Below are 27,391 nucleotides of genomic sequence, written 5' to 3'. Positions count from 1 at the left end.
AAGAAGGAGGTAGCAGATGGAAGTTGCCAGTGACGCTTAGGAAGGTAGCAAACACTTGCTTCTTTCTTTTCCTGGTGAATTTTGTTTCCCTTACCCACAGTGCTGCCAAAGCAGGATAATTTAAAAGGTAACATCTAGAAACTTCCTTCTAATCATTCTTCTCCCAGTTTCTCTGTTTCTTCTCCTCCTTCCTTCCTTTTGTTCCTCACTTCCTCTCAGATTTTTCTGTGATGAGGACTTAAATATTCACAAGCCCAGATAAAATGCTTTGGAGGATGTTCAGCCCTGGTGTTTTCAGATGCCTCCATCCTCAAAGTACAGTTCCTTACATCCCTGCTTTTGCCTCTCACCGGGGCTCGTCTGATCTCACACTGTAGCTTCCTTACCTTTTTCTCTGTCCCTAATGTTTCTCTAGTCAATAATGGGGATTTATTAGCTAATAAACACTAAGCTCATAAACCCAAAATTGACTGTTCTGCTGGTTTTGGGCACTTCTTGGTGAGACTTACAGCCCTTCAGCTGTTGGTAAATTTCAGTCATTTATTTGACAAAAATTTATTGAGTTCCTTCTGTGTACAAGGCACAGGTCCTGAACTGTATCAGAGTATAAGATAGTCATAGTTTCTGCCCTCATAGAGTTTTACAATCTCATGGGAACTTGGAATAACTAAATAGGCAATTAAGGTATTTTGTGGTAACTTGTGTGATGAGAACATTCAGTGCCAGGAAGCAGTTGATCTGGATTCACAGAACCAGGGAGAGTTTTCCAGGGCAAGCGCTGTCCAGCAGACACTGAAGGCCAAAGTCACTGTAACAACCTCCTCACTGTGTCTTCCTTTTGTCCACCTACTGTGGGCACTGAGCACAGCAGATGGAATGGTCCTCTGCTCCAGATGCTGCAATGGCTTTCAGCTCCCCTAGAGAAAGGGCCAAAGTCCATACCATGGCCTATGGCTCCCTGTGTGTCGGGTCCACCCAACCCTTCTGGCTTCTCCCCTTTCAGCTCTCCTCCCTGCTCCCTCTGCTTCAGCCGTGGCCTCCTTGCTATGCCTTGAACTCTCCAGGTCTCAAGACCTTAGCATTTGCCCTTCCCTCTGCCTAGAATACCCTTTCCCCAAATATCCCCAGGCCTCTCCTCAAATGCCACCTTCCCAATAATGCTTTTAGTGACCACCCCGTCCTCATCATTGCTGGTACTCCCTGCCCCCCTTTCCGTGCTTCCTTTTTCTCAACAGCACTTGGCACATTCTGATGTGTAAGTTATTTACTTGTTTGTTGACTGTTTCCTCCTACTAGAATATAAGCTTCCTGAGTGCCTGGGACAGTACAGATAGATGCTTAGTAGATACTTTTTAAATGTTGAATGAACACATGAATGATGCATTTCTGGCATACAACTAGAATCATATGTGAAATTAACCAAATCATCCTGAGGGTTTTCATGAAGAATCAGCAAGCCGAGTATATGTTAAAACTGGTATGTCAAGCATATAAGTGCATACTCATTCTACCAAAAATACGCTGTTATAATATAATGCTAGTCTAGTTTCTATTCTCAAGAAAATAAGGGTATTTTTTAGAATAAGTTTTATTCAGTGGTAGTCAACCAGGTAAAGGTAGCATGGAGGTTGTTTCCGATAGAGGAAAATGCAAAAGCCAAGAGTGTGTGGCACACGTAAGAAAATGAGAAATAGTTCTCTGTGTTTACAGGTAGAGTTTGAGGAGGGAAGTGATGAGAGAGAAGGCTGGAGAGCAAGACTCCATCATTCATGGACTCAAATGCTCTCTTAAGAAACTTGGGTATTCTCTTCTTTGTAAACAGTGGAACCCATTGAAAGGTGTGAAGGCATGGAAGGCTATGCAATTTAGAAAATCTCTGGTCTCCTGCTGGAGAATGCACAGGGGGGTCAAGAATGGATAGTTCAGAACAGGTGGAGCTTGCCATAGTAATCAAGGCATGACACGATGAAACCACTGAACTTCGGGTACTGGAAAAAGAGATGCCATGAAGGGGGCAGATATTATCAATAGTCTGGATATGGAGTGTGAAGAAGTGTGAGGCATCAAAGAGGATGCCCAAGTTTCTGGTTTGGGGAACAAAATGAATGATGCTTCCATGATCTAAGATAGAGGAAAAGGGGAGAAGATGGAGGATGGGAGAGGAGGCAGATGATCTAGAGTCACCATGTATAGTTGTACAGGGTGTGCACTGCCCAAGAACACCTGGTTAAGGTGAAGGAATGAAGACTGGAATCCATTCCTTCATCTATTCACCAACCTGTATCTGGTCCAGAGCTGCATCTGCCAGGAAAAAGAGTTCCCTCTTTCTAATTACTACAAAGTCACCACAAGGGCTAACCACAGGCCTGAGATGAACTTGCTTTTGAACTTGTTACATGTGCAGTGTTTCTGGTATAACCAAATAGAAATGTCTGTTGAAAAGTTAGGCATACAGGTCTGGATCCCTAGAGAGAGATCTGAGATGGAGATTCAGAGGTTAGAGTCATTTCCTTGTTGAAACCATGAGTGGATGACCTCCCTTGGGAGAGTAAATAGTGAGAAGAGAATAGGTGTTGGTGTCAAGTGACAAATACACAGTGTGGATCACACCTTCTGTTGTTATTCTATGGGCACTTGTTGGAAACAAAGCACCTTGGTCAATACCACTGTTGGAGTTGTCTCATTGGACAAATATGGTGATTGTGATTCTGTCATAGTGGGGGTGGAGGAGGGCATGTTGTTTCCCATCGTAAAATTGTTAAGGTAAATGGATCAAGTAAATGTTTAGAAATCTCAAAAGAGCCTTCTTAGCATACCTGGAGTCTCCTTTTAAAGCTCTTGGAGAGGGCTTCCTATTTTAACATGGCCAAGATATGTAACGCTGTGATTTTTCTTCCTTGTATGCATCATACACATTAAATGTATTTTTACTATTTATTTATTTGCTCTTGTAGTATTCCATATGCAGTGAACCTCTAATAGAGCTGTCTAACCCTGGAGCCAGTGGATCCTTGTTTTTTGTGACCAGTGATGATGAATTTATCATCAAAACAGTTCAGCATAAAGAAGCAGAGTTCCTTCAGAAGCTCCTGCCAGGCTATTACATGGTAAGTAACTACACATAATTAAAGCTTCTACTTAAGGTTTAATTACTTTCCTCCACAGTTTTCTTTTATACTTTTTTTTCAGTGGCTCTTTGGCATGTTTCCTTCCCTTTGGTGAGCTTTATTTTGCATTTAGAGTATACTATGACATTCGTTGAATAGATTTTTAAAAGTAAGTAGAACTGAGTAGTAGAGCATAGCTGTTGACTGACTCAGTCCTGGGCTTACATCCCACTCAGTCATCAGCTAACTATGTGAACAAGGTAAGCTCTGAGCCTCAGTCTCCTCAATCTTTGAAGGCTGGGAAACACCTATCTTCCATGGTTGTTGTAATATAGAAAGGATCTAGGTTGTAAGATAAAGGAAGCAATGCATTGCAGAGCTCTTTGCCGCAGTACATAGTACTTATATGAGTAGTTAACATTTATTGAGGGCTAAGCTCTGTGTTAAAACACAGCTGTAAGTGCTTTGCATGCAGTAACTCATTTAATCCTCACAGCATCTTGGATACTTCAGTCATTGCCATTTTATAGATGAAGCAGTTGAGAGAAAGATAAATGGAATCACTTGCCAAGGGTTATTTAGCTAGTGGGCTGTAGAAATGGGGCTTGAATACAAGCAGTAGGGTTCCAGAGGCTGCATCTTTAAACCCTGCACCATGTACTGGCATACATTCTGTATTAGCTATTCTTAGCCATTACACTTCAGAATTTAGGATTTCATCGGTTAAATATAACGTGAAAATCGCCTTCCATGTAATGTTTTAGAGACAAAGAAACAATAACCTAGCCCAGGTGGATTTGCTAGACATTTAGACCAGGTTTTTAAGAAATAAACACTTTTCCTCAGTAGTTTTGTCATTTTCATACCTCTGGTTTCTTTGTACTTTCATAGCAGTCATTAATTTTTTGTGATTGGAATGGCTACAGGAAGAAGTTTGGATTTCAGAAGCCCCAGTTCTGCCATTCATTTGCTATGAGAGGTGATAACTGTCATCTTTGTTTCAAAACAAAATTGATGAGATATGCCACTTAGTATGTAAAAATATTTTTTAGTCCCAACATCAGATAAGACAACATTAAATGCTATAAATTTGTCCTGCATATAAATATAAGAATCAAAAATCTAAACAAAAATCTTAGTGGGCAGCATATACAGATTTTAAAAGGTTTTGATCCTGAACAAAACTGGGAAATATTTTTAGCACAAATTGTCTACTTTATGTCAGAGAAAATAGAAAATACAGAAAAGAAAAAAAATGCAACCAACTATATTTATTTTCTCAGAAATACATATTACTAATATTTGGTATATATCTTTTCAAATGTATTCTAGTCATATACACATTTTTAAATAATTTTAAATTGTAATCAAACTGACAGCACTCTTTACTAATCTGCTGAGTAAATCTTAAACTTCTATACTTCTAAGCTTAGATAGACTAGTCTCTTATTATAAAACTACATTGTCCAATATCGTAGCCATTAGCCATATACAGCTATTAAATTTAAATTAATTAAAATTAAATAAAATTTTAAAATTTAGCTGAACAAGTAATTTTATCCCAATCATGTAAGCTAGTATAACAAACAATAGAATTCATCCCATTAACAAGAAGAAATGTGAACATTACATGGTTGTCCATATAGATATTGAGGAGAAATTAAGGCACTCAAAGTTCAGTATCTTCTCTTAATTCTTAAAATTGGCATGGAAGTTTTTAACATAATAAGTAAATAAATGAACATATACATATTATACATTTATCAGTCTCCAAGAGTTCACATAATGTCTCATGGAGAAGAACAAAAGCTCTTTCACTGGAAGTAATAGAAAAAATAAGGATGCCCTCCATCAGTGGTTCTTTCTGACATATTTGCTAAAATTTCTATCAATAATTTTGAGTACAAAAAACAAAAAAGAAGAAAAGTATAAATACTGTTCTCTGCAAATGATACAATTGAAAATGAGCAGAATTTCAAGCAAATAAACTGTTAGTTTCTAGAGGTAATGAGAATCCAGTAGATTTTTGGGATATATGATAAATCTACAAAATCTATCATATTCCATTATGTAGATCATATAAAACTGGAGGGTATAAGGGGGAAAAAAGAATCCCATTCATGATGACAGTAACTTATAATGATTATTATTAGAGAAAGATAAATACATAAATAAATGAAGACATACTATAATTCTGATTGGGAAAGCAGATATAGTAAGTATAACATATGAACAACAATCCAAAAAGAATTTTTGTAATAAGAACTCAAATACTTAAGTCTATAAAAACAAATGAACAAGACCAATATGAAGGAAACTACAAAATGTTATTGAAGGACATAAACAAAGTTCTGAAATAATGAAGAAATGTGCATCATTCCTGAACTCAGAATTGTAAACATTTTAATTCCCCCCATACCAACTTATAAATCCAGTCTAATTCCAATCAAAAATTCCAATAGGATTTTTTGCCCTGAACTTGACAAAGCTGGTTCATTTGAAAGTGAAAACAAATATTATTTTAAAAACATTTTAAAAAACAAACAGTGGAAGGCAAAAGTTGACAAACTTTTGGACAAGGAATGACAAAACATTTTCAGGAAAAAAGAAAAATGGTGGGCCTGCCATAACATACACCAAAAATATGTAAATCTATAGTAATATTAAAGGTGTGGCATTAGTACAGTTCTAGACAGAAAGATTAATGGATTCAAATAAAGTGTCCAGAAATAGTTGGCATTTTATTGTATGATATAGGAGGGACTTAAACACAATTGAGAGAGGACAGACTGTTCAACAAATGGTTACCCATTTCAGAAAAAAATTAAATCCCCTATTTCAGATCTTTCCCACACACAAAATGGCTTCCAGGCAAGGGAAACAAAAGCAGAAATAAACAAACAGGACTACATCAAACAAAAACACTTTTGCACAATGAAAGAAGCTATCAATAAAATGAAAAATGAATGAGAAAAGATATTTAGAAGTGGTATATATGATAAGGTGTTAATATCAAAAATATACAAAGAAGGGATGGTCCAGGATCATGACGAGTTGTGGCGGGGATAAGGGAGGAGGGGTGTGTCGGCTGCTTCTTCTAGATGCTAGGGAATGCAGCTGGACCTGGATCCAAAGGAGGCTCTCCATATCGACCAGGCCCAGAGGACACTGCCCAGCTGGAGGACCGAGCAGAGCGCAGAAGGCCGGCCACCCTGTGCCTTTGGATTGGAGAATTTAACCCATTTACATGTAAGGATCTTGGTGCTCAGGCGAGGTGTCAGGCCTGAGGCTCTGAGGTGGGAGAGCCGAGTTCAGGACATTGGACCACCAGAGTCCCCCGGCCCCACATAAACTCAATCGGCAAGAGCTCTCCCAGAGATCTCTGTCTCAAAGCTAAGACCCAGCTCCACTCAACGACCAGCAATCTCCACTGCTGGACACCCCATGCCAAACAACTAGCAAGACAGGAACACAACCCCACCCATTAGCAGAGAGGCTGCCTAAAATCATAATAAGGTCACAGACACCCCAAAACACACCACTGGATGCAGTCCTGCCCACCAGAAAGAAAAGATCAAGCCTCATCTGCCAGAAAACAGGCATCAGTCCCCTACACCAGGAAGCTTACACAGCCCACTGAACCAACCTTAGCCACTGGGGGCAGACACCAAAAACAACAGGAACTACAAACCTGCAGCCTGCAAAAAGGAGACCCCAAACACAGTAAGTTAAGCAAAATGAGAAGACAGAGAAATACGCAGCATATGAAGGAGCAAAGTAAAAACCCAGCATACCAAACCAATGAAGAGGAAATAGGCAGTCTACCTTAAAAAGATTTCAGAGTAATGATAGTAAAGATGATCCAAAATCTTGGAAATAGAATGGAGAAAATACAAGAAATGTTTAACAACGGCCTAGAAGAACTAGAGAGCAAACAAACAATGATAAGCAACACAATAAATGAAATTAAAAATTCTCTAGAAGGGATCAATAGCAGAGTAACTGAGGCAGAAGAACGGATAAGTGACCTGGAAGATAAAATAGTGGAAATAACTACTGCAGAGCAGAATAAAGAAAAAATAATGAAAAGAATTGAGGAGAGTCTCAGAGACCTCTGGGACAACAGTAAATGCACCAACATTCAAATTATACGGGTCCCAGAAAAAGAAGACAAAAAGAAAGGGTCGGAGAAAATATTTGAGGAGATTATAGTTGAAAACGTCCCTAATATGGGAAAGGAAATAGTCAATCAAGTCCCGGAAGTGCAGAGAGTCCCATACAGGATAAATCCAAGGAGAAACATGCCAAGACACATATTAATCAAACTATTAAAAATTAAATACAAAGAAAATATATTAAAAGCAGCAAGGGAAAAGCGACAAATAACATACAAGGGAATCCCCATAAGGTTAACAGCTGAAATTTCAGCAGAAATTCTGCAAGCCAGAAGGGAGTGGCAGGACATATTTAAAGTGATGAAAGGGAAAAACCTACAACCAAGATTACTCTACCCAGCGAGGACCTCATTCAGATTCGACAGAGAAATTAAAACCTTTACCGACAAACAAAAGCTAAGAGAATTCAGCACCACCAAACCAACTTTACAACAAATGCTAAAGGAACTTTTCTAGGCAGGAAACACAAGAGAAGGAAAACACTTACAATAACAAACCCAAAACAATTAAGAAAACGGTAATAGGAACATACATATCAATAATTACCTTAAATGTAAATGGATTCAATGCTCCAACCAAAAGACATAGACTGGCTGAATGGATACAAAAACAAGACCCGTATATATGCTGTCTACAAGAGACCCACTTCAGACCTACGGACGCATACAGACTGAAAGTGAGGGGATGGAAAAAGATATTCCATGCAAATGGAAATCAAAAGAAAACTGGAGTAACAATTCTCATATCAGACAAAATAGACTTTAAAGACTATTACAAGAGACAAAGAAGGACACTACATAATGATCAAAGAATCAATCCAAGAAGACATAACAATTGTAAATATGTACGTACCCAGTGTAAGAGCACCTCAATACATAAGGCAAATGCTAACAGCCATAATAGGGGAAATCGACAGTAACACAATCATAGTAGGGGACTTTAACACCTCACTTTCACCAATGGACAGATCAACCAAAATGAAAATAAATAAGGAAACACAAGCTTTAAATCACACATTAAACAAGATGGACTTAATTGATAGTAATAGGACATTCCATCCAAAAACAACAGAATACACTTTCTTCTCAAGTGCTCATGGAACATTCTCCAGTATAGATCATACCTTGGTTCCAAATCAAGCCTTGGTAAGTTTAAGAAAATTGAAATCATATCAGGTATCTTTACTGACTGCAATGCTATGACACTAGATGTCAGTTACAGGAAAAAAACTGTAAAAAATACAAACACATGGAGCCTAAACAATACACTACTAAATAACCAAGAGATCACTGAAGAAATCAAAGAGGAAATCAAAAAATACCTAGAAACAAATGACAATGAAAACACGACGACCCAAAACCTATGGGATGCAGCAAAAGCAGTTCTGAGAGGGAAGTTTATAGCAATACAATCCTACCTCAGGAAATAAGAATAATCTCAAACAACCTAACCTTACACCTAAAGCAATTACAGAAAGAAGAACGAAAAAAAACCAAATTTAGCAGAAGGAAAGAAATCATAAAGATCAGATCAGAAATAAAAGAAATGAAGGAAGTGAGAACAAAGATCAATAAAACTAAAAGCTGGTTGTTTGAGAAGATAAACAAAATTGATAAACCATTAGCCAGACTCAATAAGTAAAAAAGGGAAAAGACTCAAATCAACAGAATTAGAAATGAAGAAGGAGAAGTAACAACTGACACTGCAGAAATACAAAGGATCATGAGAGATTACTACAAGCAACTATATGCCAATAAAATGGACAAATTCTTAGAAAAGCACAACCTACTGAGACTGAACCCAGAAGAAATAGAAAATATAAACAGACCAATCACAAGCACTGAAATTGAAACTGTGATTAAAAATCTTCCAACAAACAAAAGCCCAGGACCAGATGGCTTCACAGGTGAATTCTATCAAACATTTAGAGAAGAGCTAACACCTATCCTTCTCAAACTCTTCCAAAATATAGCAGCGGGAGGAACACTCCCAAACTCATTCTACGAGGCCACCATCAAAACCAGACAAAGATGGCCACCTGATACCAAAACCAGACAAAGGTGTCACAAAAAAAGAAAACTACAGGCCAATATCACTGATGCACATAGATGCAAAAATCCTCAACAAAATACTAGCAAACAGAATCCAACAGCACATTAAAAGGATCATACACCAGGATGAAGTGGGATTTATCCCAGGGGTGCACGGATTCTTCCATATATGCAAATCAATCAATGTGATACACCATATTAACAAATTGAAGGAGAAAAACCATGATACTCTCAATAGATGCCGAAAAAGCTTTTGACAAAATTCAACACGCATTTATGATAAAAACCCTCCAGAAAGTAGGCATAGAGGGAACTTACCTCAACATAATGAAGGCCATATATGACTGACCCACAGCCAACATCGTTCTCAATGGTGAAAACCTGAAACCGTTTCCACTAAGATCAGGAACAAGACAAGGTTGCCCACTCTCACCACTATTATTCAACATAGTTTTGGAAGTTTTAGCTACAACAATCAGAGAAGAAAAAGAAATAAAAGGAATCCAAATCAGAGAAGAAGAAGTAAAACTGTCACTGTTTGCAGACGACATGATACTATACATAGAGAATCCTAAAGATGCCACCCAAAAACTACTAGAGCTAATCAATGAATTTGGTAAAGAAGCGGGATACAAAATTAATGCACAGAAATCTCTTGCATTCTTATACACTAATCATGAAAATTCTGAAAGAGAAATTAAGGAAACACTCCCATTTACCATTGCGACAAAAAGAATAAAACACTGAGGAATAAACCTACCTAAGCAGACAAAAGACCTGTATGCAGAAAACTATAAGACACTGATGAAAGAAATTAAAGATGATACAAACAGATGGAGAGATATACCATGTTCTTGGATTGGAAGAATCAACATTATGAAAATGACTGTACTACTCAAAGCAATCCACAGATTCAGTGCAATGCCTATCAAACTACCTATGGCATTTTTCACAGAACTAGAATGAAAAATTTCACAATTTGTATGGAAACATAAAAGACCCCGAATAGCCAAAGCAATCTTGAGAAAGAAAAACAGAGCTGGAGGAATCAGGCTCCCGGACTTCAGACTATACTACAAAGATACAGTAGTCAAGACAGTATGGTACTAGCACAAAAACAGAAATATCGATCAAAGGAACAGGATAGAAAGCCCAGAGCTAAACCCACACACATATAGTCACCTTATCTTTGATAAAGGGGGCAAGAATATACAGTGGAGAAAAGACAGCCTCTCCAGTAAGTGGTGCTGGGAAAACTGGACAGCTACATGTAAAAGAATGAAATTAGAACACTCCCCAACACCATACACAAAAATAAACTCAAAATGGTTTAAAGACCTAAGTGTAAAGCCAGACACTATAAAACTCTTAGAGGAAAACGTAAGCAGAACACTCTATGACATAAATCACAGCAAGATCCTTTTTGACCCACTTCCTAGAGAAATGGAAATAAAAACAAAAATAAACAAATGGGACCTACTGAAACTTAAAAGCTTTTGCACAGCAAAGGAAACCATAAACAAGACGAAAAGACAACCCTCAGAATGGGAGGAAATATTTGCAAACAAAGCAACCGACAAAGGATTAATCTCTAAAATATACAAGCAGCTCATGCAGCTCAATATCAAAAAAACAAACAACCCAATCCAAAGATGGGCAGAAGACCTAAATAGACATTTCTCCAAAGAAGGTATACAGATTGCCAACAAACACATGAAAGGAAGCTCAACATCACTAATCATTAGAGAAATGCAAATCAAAACTACAATGAGGTATCACCTCACACCGGTCAGAATGGCCATCATCAAAAATTCTGCAAACAATAAATGCTGGAGAGGGTGTGGAGAAAAGGGAACCCTCTTGCACTGTTGATGGGAATGTAAATTGATACGGCCACTATGTAGAACAGTATGGACGCTCCTTAAAAACTAAAAATAGAACTGCCATATGACCCAGCAATCCCACTCCTGGGCACATACCCTGAGAAAACCATAATTCAAAAAGAGTCATGTACCACAGTGTTCACTGCAGCACCATTTACAGTAACCAGGACATGGAAGCAACCTAAGTGTCCATCGACAGATGAATGGATAAAGAAGATGTGGCACATATACACGGTGGCATATTACTCAGCCATAAAAAGAAACTAAATTGAGTTATTTGTAGTGAGGTGGGTGGACCTAGAGACTGTCATACAGAATGAAGGAAGTCAGAAAGGGAAAACAAATACCATATGCTAACACATATATATGGAATCTAAAAAAAAAAGTTGGTTCTGATGAACCTAGGGGCAGGACAGGAATAAAGACACAGATGTAGTAAATGGACTTGAGGATGCGGGGAGGGGGAAGGTTAAGCTGGGACGAAGTGAGAGAGTGTCATGGACATATATACACTACCAAATGTAAAATAGTTAGCTAGTGGGAAGCAGCCGGCTCTGTGCTTTGTGACCACCTTGGGGGGGATAGGGAGGGTGGGAGGGAGATGCACGAGGGAGGGGATATGGGGATATATGTATACGTATAGCTGATTCACTTTGTTATAAAGCAGAAACTAACACAACATTGTAAAGCAGTTATACTCCAATAAAGATGTTTAAAAAATATATACAAAGAACTCATTCAACTCAACATGAAAAATAAATAATAAATAACCCAATTAAAAAATGTTAGAAAATGGTCAGAAACAGGCACATGAAAAGGTGCTCTATATTGTTAATTATTAGAGAAATGCAAATCAAAACTATTACAATGAGGTATCACCTCACACCAGTCAGATGGCCATCATTAAAAAGCCTATAAATGATAAATGCTGGAGAGGGTGTGCAGAAAAAGGAACCCTCCTACACCGTTGATGGGAATGTGAATTGGTACAGCCACTACAGAGAACAGTATGGCAATTCCTTAAAAAATTAAAAATAGAACTACCATATGATTCTGCAATCCCACTCTTGGGCATATATTTGGAGAAAACTCTAATTTGAAAAGAGGCACCCCAGTGTTCATAGCAGCACTTTTTACAGTAGCCAAAACATGGAGGCAACCTGTGTCCCTCGACAGATGAATGGATAAAGAAGATGTGGCACATACATACATAATGGAATATTATTTAGCCATAAAAAAGTGAAAAATAATGCCATTTGCAGCAACATGGATGGACCTAGAGATTATCATACTAAGTGAAGTAAGTCAGAGAAAAAAATATCATACAGTATCACTTATATGTGGAATCTTAGAAAAGGATACAAGTGAACATTTTTACAAAACAGAAACAGACTCACATACATAGAAAACAAACTTATGGTTACCAAAGGGGAAAGGGGGTGGAGGGATAAATTAGGAGTTTGGGATTAACAGACATACACTACTTTATATAGAATAGATAAAGAACAAGGTCCTACTGTATAGCCCACGGAACTATACTCAATATCTTCTAAGAACCTACAATGAAAAAGAATCTGAAAAAATACACATATATATATATATATATATATACACACATATATATATATACACACATACACACACATATACATGCATATAAAACTGAACCACTTTGCTGTATACCAGAAACTAACACAACATTGTAAATCAATTGTACTTCAATAAAAAATAAAAATAAAAATCTGCAGAGGATCTGAATAGGCATTTTTCCAAAGAAGATATACAGATGGCACAGAAAAAGACGGTTAATATCACTAATCACCAGAGAGATGCAAGTCAAAACCACAGTAAGCTATCATGTCACATCCATCAGAGTGGGTATTATCAAAAAGACAATAAATAATAAGCGTTGGCAAGGATGTAGAGAAAAGGGAACCCTCATGCCCATTGGTGGGAATGTAAATTAGTGCAGCCACTATGGAAAACAGTATGAGATTCCTCAAAAAATTAAAACTAGAACTGCTGTATGATCCAGCAGTTCCACTCCTGGGATTTATCCAAAGGAAACAAAAACTTCGAAAAGATAAATACACCCCTGTGTTCATTGCACCGTTGTTTTACAATAGCCAAGATATGGAAGCAGCTCAAGTACCCATCAATAAATGAATGGAAAAACAAGATGTGGTGTGCATATGCAATGAAATATTACTTAACGTTAAAAAAGGATGAAATCTTGCCATTTGTGACAACATGGATGGACCTAGAGGGTATTATGTTAAGTGAAGTGTCATACAGAGAAAGACAAATACTGTTTGATTTCATTTATATGTGGAATCTGAAAAGCAAAACAAATGGCGAAACATAACAAAACAGAAACAGAGACATAGACACAGAGATCAAAGAGGTGGTTACCAGAGGGGAGAGGGGTGTGGGGGGAAAAGAAATAGGTGAGGGAGGTTAAGAGGTACAAACTTCAGTTGCAAAATAAATGTCATGAGTATGAAATGTACAGTGTGGGGAATATAGTCAAAAATTATGTAGCATCTTTGTATGGTGACAGATCTTAACTAGACTTATTGTGGCGATCAGTTTGAAATGTACAGAGGTAGCAAATCACTATGTTGTGTAACAGGAACTAGCATAGTGATGTAGGTCAATTATACTTCAAAAACAAACAAACTCATAGAAAAGGAGATCAGATTTGTGGTTACCAGAGGCGGGAGGTGGGGGAAGGGGGCATTAGAGGAAGGTGGTCAAAAGGTACAAACTTCCAGTTACAAGATAAATAAGCATTAAGGATGTGATGTACACCATGGTGAATATAATGACCACTGCTGCATGTTATATAGGAAAGTTGTTAATAGAGTAAATCCTAAGAGTTCTCATCACAAGGAAAAAAATTTTTTTCTATTTCTTTAATTTTGTATCTATATGAGATGACGGCTGTTCACTAAACTTACTGTGATACTCATTTCATGATGCATGTAAGTCAGATCAATGCTCTACGCAAACTTTCTGGAAGAAAATAATTAATTCCACGTGGAGTAAAAAACCAAATGTAATCACCAAAACTATTAAAAATTTGTAAGACCATAGAAGAAATTTATAAATTTCTTGGGGTATAAAAAGCTTTGCTAAATAAGAAGCCAAAAAAGCACAAGAAACAAGTACATAAATGTGACTACATGAAAAAGCAAAACATCTGTATAACCAAAAAAAAAAAAAAAAAAAACAGGTATAAAATTAACATAAGCACATGGGATATTTCTAAAATGATAGAAAGAAAGTGGGAACAATAGTTTCCACAAAAGTTGGGAATTGGGGGATGGATTAGAGATAGTAGACTTTTCATTATATAAATGCCTTTTAGTAAACTATTTTTTACTTCTTGCCTACTTTTAAAGTGAAACAAAAATAGGTGTGTATTCCCTATTTTTATAACAAAAAAGACAACATAGTGGAAGAAAATATTTACCCCGAATAGAATAGGAAAATAATAAATATCCAGAATATATCAAGAACTCCAACAATGACAAAAACGTAAAGAAAAATGAGCAAAGGATAGTAACACAAAATTATCTTTGAGGTGGCTAAAAGTATGTAAAAATATTAGATTTCTGTAGTTATTAGTGGTATTCACATTTAAATTAAATTGAAAACAAGTTGTCATTTTTCACCAACCATGCTTACAAAGATTATAAAGTTGGATAATATTCAGCACTGGTAAGAGTGGTGGGAAATATGTAATCTTACAAAGTGTGGTTGTAAAGTGGTCTGGCCATTTTTGGAAGACAGTTTCTCAGGAGCTATTAAAATTTTAAATGTTCATCCCTCGTACCCCAGCAATTAATTTTCTCTGGAGCTACCTTAGAGAATAATCACACATGGCACTAATCACGTCTTTGCCTGATTTTAGTTGGAGCTAATTTGGGACATTCTGTCCATTTTCAATTCAGCCACTTTTAATGCCCTGAGATCAGAATGATAAAGTTGCTGTTCCCGTAAGCTGACTTAAAAACTAGGTTAGGAACAGCAAAATTTTAACAATGGCCGTTAACAAAAATAATCACCTTCCATTTTTAATTATCATTTTAGATGAAAACACGTCATAGTGGAGCATTATTTTGTAAAAGTAGAGTTTAAACATTTTTTTCCTTTTTCTTTTTTTAGAATTTAAACCAGAATCCAAGGACTCTTTTGCCCAAATTTTATGGACTGTATTGCATGCAATCAGGGGGCATTAACATCAGGATTGTGGTGATGAACAATGTCTTACCACGCTCCATGAGAATGCACTTTACTTATGACTTGAAAGGCTCAACCTATAAGCGAAGAGCATCCCGAAAAGAGAGAGAGAAATCCAACCCCACGTTTAAGGACTTAGATTTCCTGCAAGACATGCACGAAGGATTGTATTTTGATACAGAAACATACAATGCGCTCATGAAGACGCTTCAGAGAGACTGCCGGGTAAGGAAATGTCATTGCTGTGAATGCCTTTGAAAAGTCATGTGTGGTAAGGTCCTCTGTAAGAATATCCAAAAACTGTCACATGGAATCCCATCATTACCAGTCCTGGTGCTGATGCATGTTTCCCTGTTGTTGAAGGAACTGGTGGATGATAAGGAAATTGTCTGGAGTCTGTTGGTTTTATTAATAAGCTAAGTCAGCTTTCTTTGATCAAATGAAACAAGAATTTTTTTTTTCTTTTCATCCTTCCCTGTGGGAAGGGTGGTTAAAGTGGAGGGAAAAGAAGTTTAGGTTTAACACAGTGATTAGCGAGAAAAGCCATATACAAGACTTGGATGAAGTAAGATTCCAACAGGGGAGAGAAGCTTAGAGAAAATGCACTTGGTGGGATTGATAAGTGGATCCCTGGAAATCCATTGTAGGTGCAGAACCATGAGGTGGGCCCATTTGCTGAAATTGCTCTATGTGATCTGAATAAGGGGCGATCAGGAATGAGGCTTGACAGAGCAAAGACCATTCCATGCAAAGTAGCCAGAGCGATTGTCAAAAGGAGGAGGAGTTCCCCCAGCCAGCAATGCATGAGAAAAAAAGAAAAAAAAAAAAGTAAAACCAAAGTCCAGGATAAATTTTTCTGACATGGTAAATTTACAGAAAGTAGGTAAAAGCCCTTTTGGAGAAATAGATGAAAATACAACTCTGCTAGGTTCTGAAGGATGATGATCATTTGATTAACAGATTCTCAGGAATGTTATTTCCTGGCCCAGATGAACTTAGGAGAACCATTCAGGTTCTCAGCTGAGTTGGGCATGTTGGAGATGGGCTGAAGGCGCGCTGGTGCAGGGTTGGGTCCAGGCCTGACCAGGGCTTTCTGGAGAAGAGAATAGGACTCATGGGGCCTGATCACTGGGAAATATGGGGTGTGCCTTGGCTTCCTGGGCCTTCTGTGGACTTGGTCAGATGACGCACCTTGTTACAGGGGAGGGAGGGTCCCTTCTCTGCCAGACTCGAGCTCACCTGAAGGTGAAGAAGGCAGTCTAACCACCCCATGTAATGTATAAAATGGGGAATCCTCAACGAGAAACACAGTCCCACTGTTGCTGGGTTTTTTCTTTCTGTGTGTTAAACATCTATGATAGCGCATAAAGATGTGTCCTTGGAATTGTTTGTTTCATCGGTAGAGGATTTACTCCACAGCTCCTGTCCTTTAGATGCCATTCATTGATGCTTCGAGTTTACCAAGCTAGCCTAAGATATTTTCCTTTTTTTTAAAATTGAAGTATAGTTAACTTACAATGTTGTGTTAGTTTCAAACGTATGGCAAAGTGATTCAGTTATACATATATGTATATATATATTCCTTTTCAGATTCTTTTCCATTATAGGTTATTAGAAGTTATTGAGTATAGTTCCCTGTCCTATATAGTAGGTCCTTGTTGTTTACCTGTTTTATATATAATAGTGTGTATATGTTAATCCCAAACTCCTAATTTATCCCTCCCCCCCTTTCCCCTTTGGTGACCATAAGTTCGTTTTCTGTCTGTCAGTCTATTTCTGTTTTATAAATAAGTTCATTTGTATCATTTTTTTAGATTCCACATATAAGTGATACCATATGATATTTGTCTTTCTCTGTTTGACTTACTTCACTTAATAGCCTAAGATTTTTTAATGCATTATTTCTTTTAATTATCTCAGCCACCATTTGACATCAGTACCATTCATACTCCCATTTTAATTGGTGAATAATTAGGTTCTTAAGAAGGTTAACAAACCTGTCCAGCATCACCTAGCAAGTCAGTGGCAGAGCCCACACCTGTTTGGGGACAAAGCATGTGCTCTTAACAATTGAAATGTAAAGATTCAATGTAAGGATTTTTTTAAAACTATCTTTTCAGAAGTCATAGGAAGAACACTGGGAACCAAGCAAACAAAAAAATATCCAGCTGATCTATTCAGATATCTGGGTGCATATGAGTGATTCTTGTTTTTCTTTAAAAAAGAAAAAATAAAACATACACACATTTTAGGAGAAACCTTTTCCTGTGCTTTTCAACCCTGACAGGATGTGGGTGAAAAGTGACTCTCAGTTCCCCAGAGTTTCAAACAGTTTTAGATTTGCTTTCTTTTTGTGTGTGTGTGCATTTCTTGCCTCTTGAATATGGAAAGCCTTTTTTCTGCTGTTTTCTAAAGCCACAGGCTCCTTTGCCAGAAAAAAAAGGAAAGGTCAAATGTAAAAAGCCATTGCACAGGATTTGTCTGTTTATTAGCATTTCCTAAGCCCAATCCTGATAGAACAAGGTCAAACATGACTCTTCGTCAGGAATGAGACCCTGGGGATTTGCCTTTTTATTTTTTATTTTTTGAGGATTTGTTGTGCTAAGGCACATAAAGGTCAATGTGGAGGTATCCTAAGCCTAACTCCCTCTCTTTCATTGCATTTGAACTTGTCAAAGACACAGATCATGAAGCTTCCTTAAATTGCGCACATCGGCCTTCAGAAAGGCTTTTCTTGGGGTGGAGTTGGAGCATGGGAATGGCATGCTGCGGGGGAACCTGAGTCCCTTCTGTGATCTGCCTTGACTATGACCAAGGCCTCTGTGATCTGGAGTCAGCAGCTGATTCTCAGATCAGAGCTACCTGGAGGAAGGCACTTTTCTGGAATGGTAGGTCTTAATATTTAATAGTCACGGGCCTCTTTGTAAAACTGATGAAAGCTGTGAACTGTCTCCCCAGAAAAATGCCCACTCACACTCCAGTTCATGAATCCCTTGCAGCCCCTCATCTCTCTATCCGCTCCCTACCCCGGGCTAACGACCCCCATCCTAGAGCCGAGCAGACTCACCTCTCTTTCTTCAGGTCATCCTCTGAAGGGCTGGAATAGGATGTGTGGTTGACATTGCCCACGGCATCTCTTACCCTGACAGTTCCCTCACTTTGCAGATTCCCCTCACTTTAGCACCAGATGAGGTGCTGTGGAGATCCAGGGAGGATGTAAGGTCACCGTGGGGCTGGCACCGGCCCCAAACGATCGGGAATCTCTGCTGTTAACAATCCTCTGAGTGAGGCAGTGCTACTCAGGCTCTAGAAACAAGTCAGGCAGGGGACTGGATTACTGTGTCAGCAGCCCAGCCAAAGAAAGGTGAGCTACACCCATATTAGGATGCATCCTTTTACTCACTTATCAGACGTGTATCGCAGGCCTCCTGTGTGCCAACATGAGGGGAATGACCTCTATTTTCATTTTTATTTTTTTGAAATTTTTTTGAAGCATCAACAAATGTGATTTATTAATATGTGATAAACATATTCTCAGCAAGAAATTTCAATCAATTCTGATGTCAATTCATCATCTCAGCGGTAGCAAGATCTTTAAGACAGAAATAAGGTTAGGATGGATGGAGGGAGGGAGAAATGAAGGAAGGTCAGGTGTCTGGATACCTGGATATTAGATCTTCCATTGATAAGCTGTATGATATTTGACAAGTCATAACCTCTCTAAACCACAATTTTTCCTTAATATATAAGCTCAACTTATGTCCCAGGAGCATTGTGATGATTCAATTAGATGGTGTAGGTGACATTATTTTATAAATGATAAAGCCAATATAATATAAATTTTTATATTTATAAATATTTATTATTATAAATTATAATTATAATTCTATATTATCTTATAATTATTATTTATATTTATAAATAATATGAATTTTTGAATTTTATTTTATTTATTTTTTATACAGCAGGTTCTATTTTTAATCAATTGCCATTCAGAATATTAAGTGAAATGATAATATTCTAAAGCATTTTAGGGATCAGTGTAGGTAACATCATAGCTTTGTTCTAAAGAAGGAGAAGAGTTCTCCAGGTAGGCAAAGAAGTAGAAGCATATTTCTAGGAAGAGAAAATAATATAAGCTAAGCATGAAATGACATAACATGTTCCAAGAACTAGAGTTGTTTGGTGTTGCAACAGTTAATAGTAAAGGAACATGTGAGGTAGGAGAGAAATGCAGTCAGGAGCCAAATAATGTCAAAAGACCCTTTCTGCTGGTGCCAGGTCCTCTTAAGGGCTTAGAGGTGGTAAAGCCAGGAATCCCAGACCTTTGGACCTCAGCTTTTCTGTTGTTCCCAGATAGAAACGATAAGCCTCCTCACCTCTTGCTGCCGACTTCTTGCTTCCTGCCCCTACCTCTTTCATATTTCGGCGTGACGTCTCAGACCCCAGGACTCCATTTCCCTTGCGTGACTGCTGGCCGGAAGATACCTGCCTGACTCATTGACCCAGCCTGACCTGCATGCATTGTGCCCTGCTCCCCACAGCTTACTTCCCTGACCCCCATCAGAGCTGCTGCTTCTGGACTCTGCATCCAAAACAGCCTGAACCGCCTCAACCCACAGTGAGCCCTCTTGACAAATGCCATCTTCCCCTGCGCCCTTTGAGCAGCCCCCGAGTCCTTTTCCCCAGCTTCCCCAGCCCAGCCTCGGGCCCTTGCCTGTAAGCCTGTCCCCCTGTGCTGGTCCATCCCTACCAACTCCTCCACGTGGCACACTGGCCACTTGGAACTCTTCTAGGGAACGGAATGCACTTTATCCTTCAACCCTGCCGAGGCCACTTGCCCACAGGATTCAGACAAAGGGCTCTTTCCAAAAGCAGGGATCCAGATCTTGGGTTCTCCCTGGCTCCCACATTGCTGTTCCCTGTAGGCTATGTCTGGGGAAAATGGACATGTGAATAACTGGGTTCCCTTTCTGGAAGCATTTCCTCTTCTTTGGCCTCACCCTCTGCCTGCTGTGACAGCCATCTACACCCATAAGAGCACTTGGCCCAGGGTAAGAGTTATGTCAGCAGAAAGTACCGCCAGGACATCACAGGTCACTTGCCATCAAAAACAGGAAGTAGGATTTAGTCAAACCATCCCCTATGGTCCCCATGTGACAAGCTGAGAGACACATCCTATGTGAAAACTGGTCTTCCCAGGTGCTCCATTGTCTTCCCACAGCCTCTTCCTCTGCCTGTCTTCCCTGGCCTGAGGAATATGACCAGCATGAAGCCAGTTGCCCACATCAGTACCCTGAAGCTACCCTTTCCATCCTTCTTTCTTGTTCTCTTTCCCCACACTCAGTACATCACCATGTCCTATCCAGTCTGTCTCCTAAATAACTCTTGGATCTGCCCCCTCCTCTCCAGATGCACAGCCACGGCCCTTATTGAGACCCTTCCTCACCTGGAGTTTTACAGTAGCCTCTTTACTAGTTTTCACTATCACTGCCTTTCAGCATATCCCTAATGCTGCTGCCAAAGTGATCCTCAGATCAGAAGACCACCAGGTCCTGAAGATCCTCTAGCGGAGGTCCTCTACTGCCTTTGGGCCAGAGCCATACTTACTTCCTAGCTTGGAACATTCAGATCCTTCCTGATCTGTTCCTTGCCACTTCTCCAGATGCTCCTTCAGCTTCCTTCTTCAGCCTTCTATCTCCCCTCTCCCCAGAGCATCTCTACTCTCCAGCCGTTCTGATCTACCGGACATGTTCTCTAAAGGTTTTGGTCTTTTAATACATGTCTCACTCCGCTGGACCATTCTTCCCCTCTCTCCTTTACCTGTCCCCCTCCTACTCATCTCTTCCGTGAAGACCACCATGCTGTGGTTCCCCAAGCCTCCAGAGCTAACCTCTTTTGTGGAATTTAACACACTATTTTATTTATTCACATGTAGATCCTTGAGCATGAGGATCAAACCTTAAAGTCTTTGTTATCTTCATTGCCTGGTGCTTAGTCAGTACTCAGTAACTGTTCATTGAAACACATATTCGAGGGACTTCCCTGGTGGTGCAGTGGTTAAAATCCACCTGTCAATGCAGGAGACACAGGTTCAATCCCTGCTCCGGGACTACCCCACATGCCGCAGAGCAGCTAAGCCCGTGTGCCACAACTACTGAAGCCCGCATGCCTAGAGCCCATGCTCCACAACAAGAGAAACCACCGTGATGAGAAGCCCGTGCACCGCAATGGAGAGTAGCCCCTGCTCGCCACAACTAGAGAAAGCCCGCGCGCAGCAATAAAGACCAAATGCAGCCAAAAATAAATAAATAAGATAAATAAATTTAAAAAAGAAAAGAAAAAAAGAAACACATATTCGAGCAAGGGAAAAACTAGCTGATGATAGAGGGAGACAGGTTAGTCAGACCTCCAAAAAAAATCTATCTTTGGTGACTTTTGTATATCTAGCTGTTTTTTAAGTTCTGCCTATTTTGGAAGAAGTATCCAGTTTCACTGCAATGCCTGCCACATATAGCATTGAGAATTTAATAAAGCAGATGATCTCCCTTTTGAATCACTTGGGATTTTTTTAAAAAACTGTACTGATTGTCCCCATGTTAAAAGTCATTTGTGTAACAAAAGTATTTTTATCTTTCAATTATTTTCCCATAGAAACAGTATTGTAAATAGTCATTAGACTTTATTTTATTTAATACTGATCCTTGTCTCCTTTAGGTGTATAGCCAGTCTCCCTAGCTAAACTGTAAATGTCTCAAAGGCCAAAGGTCATTCCTTATACCTCTCTGCAGCTGCGTACCTGACTTATTGTGTACACTCAGTACATATTACAAGATTATGAAATTAAAGTTGACTTGAAATTTATGTATTAATTTTGGAAGAACAGTTGGGAACTATTTTGTGTGCATTTTAAATTTACTATAATTATTTCTTCTCTGACATAACTTATTTATGAAAAATCTAAAATGTCTCGTATCATTTAATTAATTTGATAAATTCTTACATCCTACAATATTTATTGATAATTCTGGGAACATGACATTGATAAAGTATATTAGTGAGAACTTGTGTTTGCAGTTCAAATAGTTCTTATCCCTTCATGTGGGAGTCATATCAGACAGTCTTGATAATTAATGACCTAAATGACTTATTTTCATTTATTATTTTTTTTTGTTGAGCAGCAAATTTATTAATTTTTATATGGTGTGGAACCAATTTTCCTTTTTCACACAAATGTCTGACATCATAAATATTAATATTAATGAAATATTAATGAAACTGGTCTTAAGAATACTGAGACTTTTTGATGTGCAAACTGGGATTTCATCCTAACTATGTATGGCAAGCTCTAAATTTGTAGATCAGATTCTTCTCAGCTATAGGCATGTTTGTATGGGTTACTATGTAGGCTATTTTCTATAATACTTAATTTAGCGTAATGTTAGTGCTTACCCCATAGCTATAAATTTCTTTAGCATTAATTTTTTTGCATTTAGTTTAGACAGGTTCTTTTCTTTTTTCATATGTATTGGTTGCCTTCCAGTTACCTTTAAGGAGGAAAAAATGTTTCAGACCTAATAGAAAAAAGATGTACATCTCTTACTGATGACAACACTTACATTTAAGCTATTTCCTTTATCAGTAAGGAATTGGAGTTCATTTTTAGACTTCAGCTAAAACATGGGAAGGGGACAAGGATATCATTGACTCCACATCTCTGTTCCAGACCTTGAAAGATTACTTCCCAAAAAAGATATAGATAAATGCACTGTTCTGCAAATTATATCTTTAAAACACTATAATCCCATGATATATTTTATTTGCTCCATTGTTTTTTTTTGTTGTTGTTGTTTTTAAATGAAAGCTTCTTTATTTATGTATTTATTATTTTTGGCTGTGTTGGGTCTTCGTTTCTGTGCGAGGGCTTTCTCTAGTTGCGGCGAGCGGGGCCACTCTTCATCGCAGTGTGCGGGCCTCTCACTGTCGCGGCCTCTCTTGTTGCGGAGCACAAGCTCCAGACACGCAGGCTCAGTAGTTGTGGCTCACGGGCCTAGTTGCTCCGCGGCACGTGGGATCTTCCCAGACCAGGGCTCGAACCCGTGTCGCCTGCATTGGCAGGCAGATTCTCAACCACTCTGCCACCAGGGAAGCCCCTGCTCCATTGTCTTAAGTTATGAGTTTTGCTATCTCTTATTAGTTATTTTGATAACATTGTAATACCAACATAAAGCAAAGATAAAGTTGGTGAAAAAAAAATAAGTAAATAAAACCAACTTACGGAGTCCAAGATTGTTTGAGCTAGGAAGAATCATAGGACTTCCCTGGTGGCACAATTGTTAAGAATCTGCCTGCCAATGCAGGGGACACAGGTTCGAGCCCTGGTCGGGGAAGATCCCACATGCTGCGGAGCAACTAAGCCCGTGAGCCACAGCTACTGAGCCCGCATGCCACAACTACTGAAGCCCGCGCACGTAGAGCCAGTGCTCCGCAACAAGGGAAGCCACCGCAATGAGAAGACTGCACACCACAACGAAGAGAAGCCCCTGCTCGCCTCAACTAGAGAAAGCCCACGCGCAGCAGCGAAGACACATTGCAGCCAAAAATAAAATATAAATTAATTAATTAATTTAAAAAATTGTTTTAAAGGGCAATGAGTTTAAAAAAAAAAAAAAAGAATCATGAGGTTTCTGAGAAACAGTGGAACAATGCCTTCTGTGCTCGTGTCTGAGAGGAAATGATCTTGGACACAGATGTCTGTGTCTAGCCAAGGCAGATTTCCCTGTGAGACTGGAAATGAAGGCGTCACATATGCAAGGACTTTAAAAAACTTCCTACCTCTAAATCTTCTTTTATAAAAAAAAATTTATTTTGAAATAATTGTAGATTCACATGCAGTTGGAAGAAAAAAAAATACAGAGAGATCTCATATACTCTTCACCTAGTTTTCCCAGCAGTACTATCTTATAGGACCTTAGTACAATATTACAACTAGGAAATTGACATGGGTACAATGCAGGGATCTTTTTCAGATTTCACCAGTTTTACATGCACTCATTTGTACGTGTGCGTGGGTATGTATATATATCGTTTATGCACATGTGTGTTTATGTAACCACCACAGTCAAATATAGAACAGTTCTTCCACAAAGATCCCTCCTGCTCCCCTTTTATATGTGGCCACAGACACCTCCCTCCCATCCCACCCCTCCGCAGTCCCTTGCAACCACCAATCTGTTTTCCGTCTCTATAATTTTGTCATTTCAGGAATCATACGGTGTGTAACCTCTGAGATTGGCTTTTTTCACTCAGCATAATACCCTTGTGATCCATCCAAGTTATTTTGTGTGTTGGTAGTTTACCCTTTTTATTACTGATTTATGTTTCATGGTATGGATATACCACAGTTTAAGCATTCACCCATTGAATAACATGTGGGTTTTCTGTAGTTTTTGACTGTTATAAATGAAGCTGCTATGAATATTTTCATAAGGGTTTCTGCATAAGCACAAGTTTTCATTTCTCTGGTATAAATGCCCAAGTGCAGCTCTGTGTTGTATGGTAAGCACATCTTTAGTTTTGGAAGAAACTGCTAAACTCCTTTCCAGAGTGGCTGTACCATTTTGCATTCCCATCAGCAATATATGAGTGATCTAGTTGCTTTTCATCCCCACCAGTATTTGCTGTCATCACTATATCTATCTATCTATCTATCTATCTATCTATCTATCTATCTATCTATCTATCTATATACACACACACACATATGTGTATATATATATATATATATATATATATATATATATATATATATATATATATATATATATATATATATATGTTTGTGGGTTTTTTGGGCTGCATCGGGTCTTTGTTGCTGCATGCAGGCTTTCTCTAGTTGTGGCGAGCAGGGGCTACTCTTCGTTGTGGCGTGCGGGCTCAGTAGTTGTGGCTTGCGGGCTCAAGAGCGCAGGCTTCGTAGTTGTGGCACATGGGCTTAGTTGCTCTGCGGCATGTGGGATATTCCCAGACCAGGGTTCGAACCCGCGTCCCCTGCATTGGCAGGCAGATTCTTAACCACTGCACCACCAGGGAAGTCCCATGTCATCACTATACTTTTTATGTTAGCCATTCTGATAGGTATATATTTAAGTCTGTTGTTAAGAAAATTGCTTAAGTATATACTTCACCAAAGTAAAAGATAAATTCAAAAAAGAAGTAGTTTGGGGATAAAGAGTGGTGAAAATGAAATAAAAGAGCTTACAATTAAGTCTAATGGCTGATCATATGTCTGTGGGTCTTAATGCAATTGGTAGGGATTCCTGAGAAAGAGACACCTGAGGTACAAGACTTTAGCACTAATAATAAGCATTTCTATGAGACTTTAAAAGCTCATAGCACTTGATCTAACTCTATTCTATAGCCATTGGTATTTCTATATTGTATTGTAATTATGTGGGTACACGTTTTATGTTTGCCTACTAAAATCTGCTCTCTAGGAGAACAGGAATTGTGTGATTTCATTTTCCTACCCTTCAAATCACTTAACAGAATAGCAGTTGTCTCAGTGTTAGTCTTTTGATGAAGCCTAAGAGATAACAACATTTTTTTTTTTTTTTAAAGTTTTCTTTTTTTTTTTAATTTATTTATTTATTTATTTTTGGCTGTGTTCGGTCTTCGTTTCTGTGCGAGGGCTTTCTCTAGTTGCAGCAAGTGGGGGCCACTCTTCATCGCGGTGCGCGGGCCTCTCACTATCGTGGCCTCTCTTGTTGCGGAGCACAGACGCCAGACGCGCAGGCTCAGTAGTTGTGGCACACGGGCCTAGTTACTCCGTGGCATGTGGGAACTTCCCAGACCAGGGCTCGAACCCGCGTTCCCTGCATTAGCAGGCAGATTCTCAACCACTGCGCCACCAGGGAAGCCCCACAACATTTTTTTTTAATGTTTATTTATTTGGCTACGTCGGGTCTTAGTTGCAGCACGAGGGATATTTTGTTGCGGCACGAGGGATCTTTTGTTGCGGCGTGCGGCCTTGTCTCTAGTTGTGGCGCACGGGCTTAGTTGCCCCGTGGTATGTGGGATCTTAGTTCCCCGACCAGGGATCGAACCCGCATCTCCTGCATTGGAAGGCGGATTCATAACCACTGGACCACCAGGGAAGTCCCAACAACAACATTTTTGAAATTATAAATCTTACCTAATCAATAAACGTAATAAGAGCAAGCTTTGTTAATAGCATACCCATGGTTTGATACGAAATAGAACCAGAGTTAATCATCATACCAGTGTTGTGCATTGGAGGATAATTGTTTGAAGTACATTTGTATTGCTCATCTGGCCGGCGTCTGTTAATGACCAGTGAATTAGTCAATCGCAACTGTGTTGACCGCTCAGTCCACTCAGTTATTTATTTAGGTGGTGACTGGTGTCCCCACTTAAGACTGTCTGAACGACACAGCTGTTCATCAGTCCTGGAAAGGGGCTGATGTTTGTCCAGCTTTGGCACTTGCTGCTCTTCATCTCTCATGCAGGTGGGTGATGGGAAGGAGCTCCAACCACAGTAACAGAAGGGACAACATGGTCAATACCAGAGAATTTCAGGGTAGCTGCCAAAATCCAAATACTCTTCTGTGTTGTTGTTCATGCCTGACTTTCTGCTCAGCAAGAGATACCTCAATTTGAGCCAGACAAGTAATTCTCAATATTTCAAAACAGCTATTCCAGTTTGGGGTAGAGGGAGCATTCTACCTTAGATATAACCTGTAGATACCAAAGTAACTTAACATTTAAAACACATCATACATGATATATAGTCATGAAATACATATGCACAATATAGTACCCAATACATGATTTTGTGGATGGTAAGGACTCATTTCCAAGGCTCAGTTCATCCATAGGTTGTTTCCATTAACATTTGCTCTGAGCCAGGC

The 27,391-nt window shown here is 38.9% G+C and overlaps 1 protein-coding gene across 6 annotated transcripts in view; it reads left to right on the top strand.

Moving 5' to 3' along the window:
• The window catches only part of PIP5K1B (phosphatidylinositol-4-phosphate 5-kinase type 1 beta), a 330,783-nt gene that overhangs the window by 179,654 nt on the left and 123,738 nt on the right, over positions 1–27,391 (top strand). For all 6 annotated transcript variants that reach the window (XM_082471008.1, XM_082471013.1, XM_082471012.1 and 3 more), the window contains 2 exons: positions 2,955–3,107; positions 15,387–15,686. In XM_082471008.1, coding sequence (XP_082327134.1) covers positions 2,955–3,107; positions 15,387–15,686 — 453 coding nt within the window. The remainder of the gene's footprint in view (positions 1–2,954; positions 3,108–15,386; positions 15,687–27,391) is intronic.

This window comes from Balaenoptera physalus (genome assembly GCF_965194825.1).
Source record: "Balaenoptera physalus genome assembly, chromosome: 7".
Lineage (NCBI taxonomy): Eukaryota > Metazoa > Chordata > Mammalia > Artiodactyla > Balaenopteridae > Balaenoptera > Balaenoptera physalus.
This window is presented reverse-complemented; position numbering and strand designations above follow the sequence as displayed.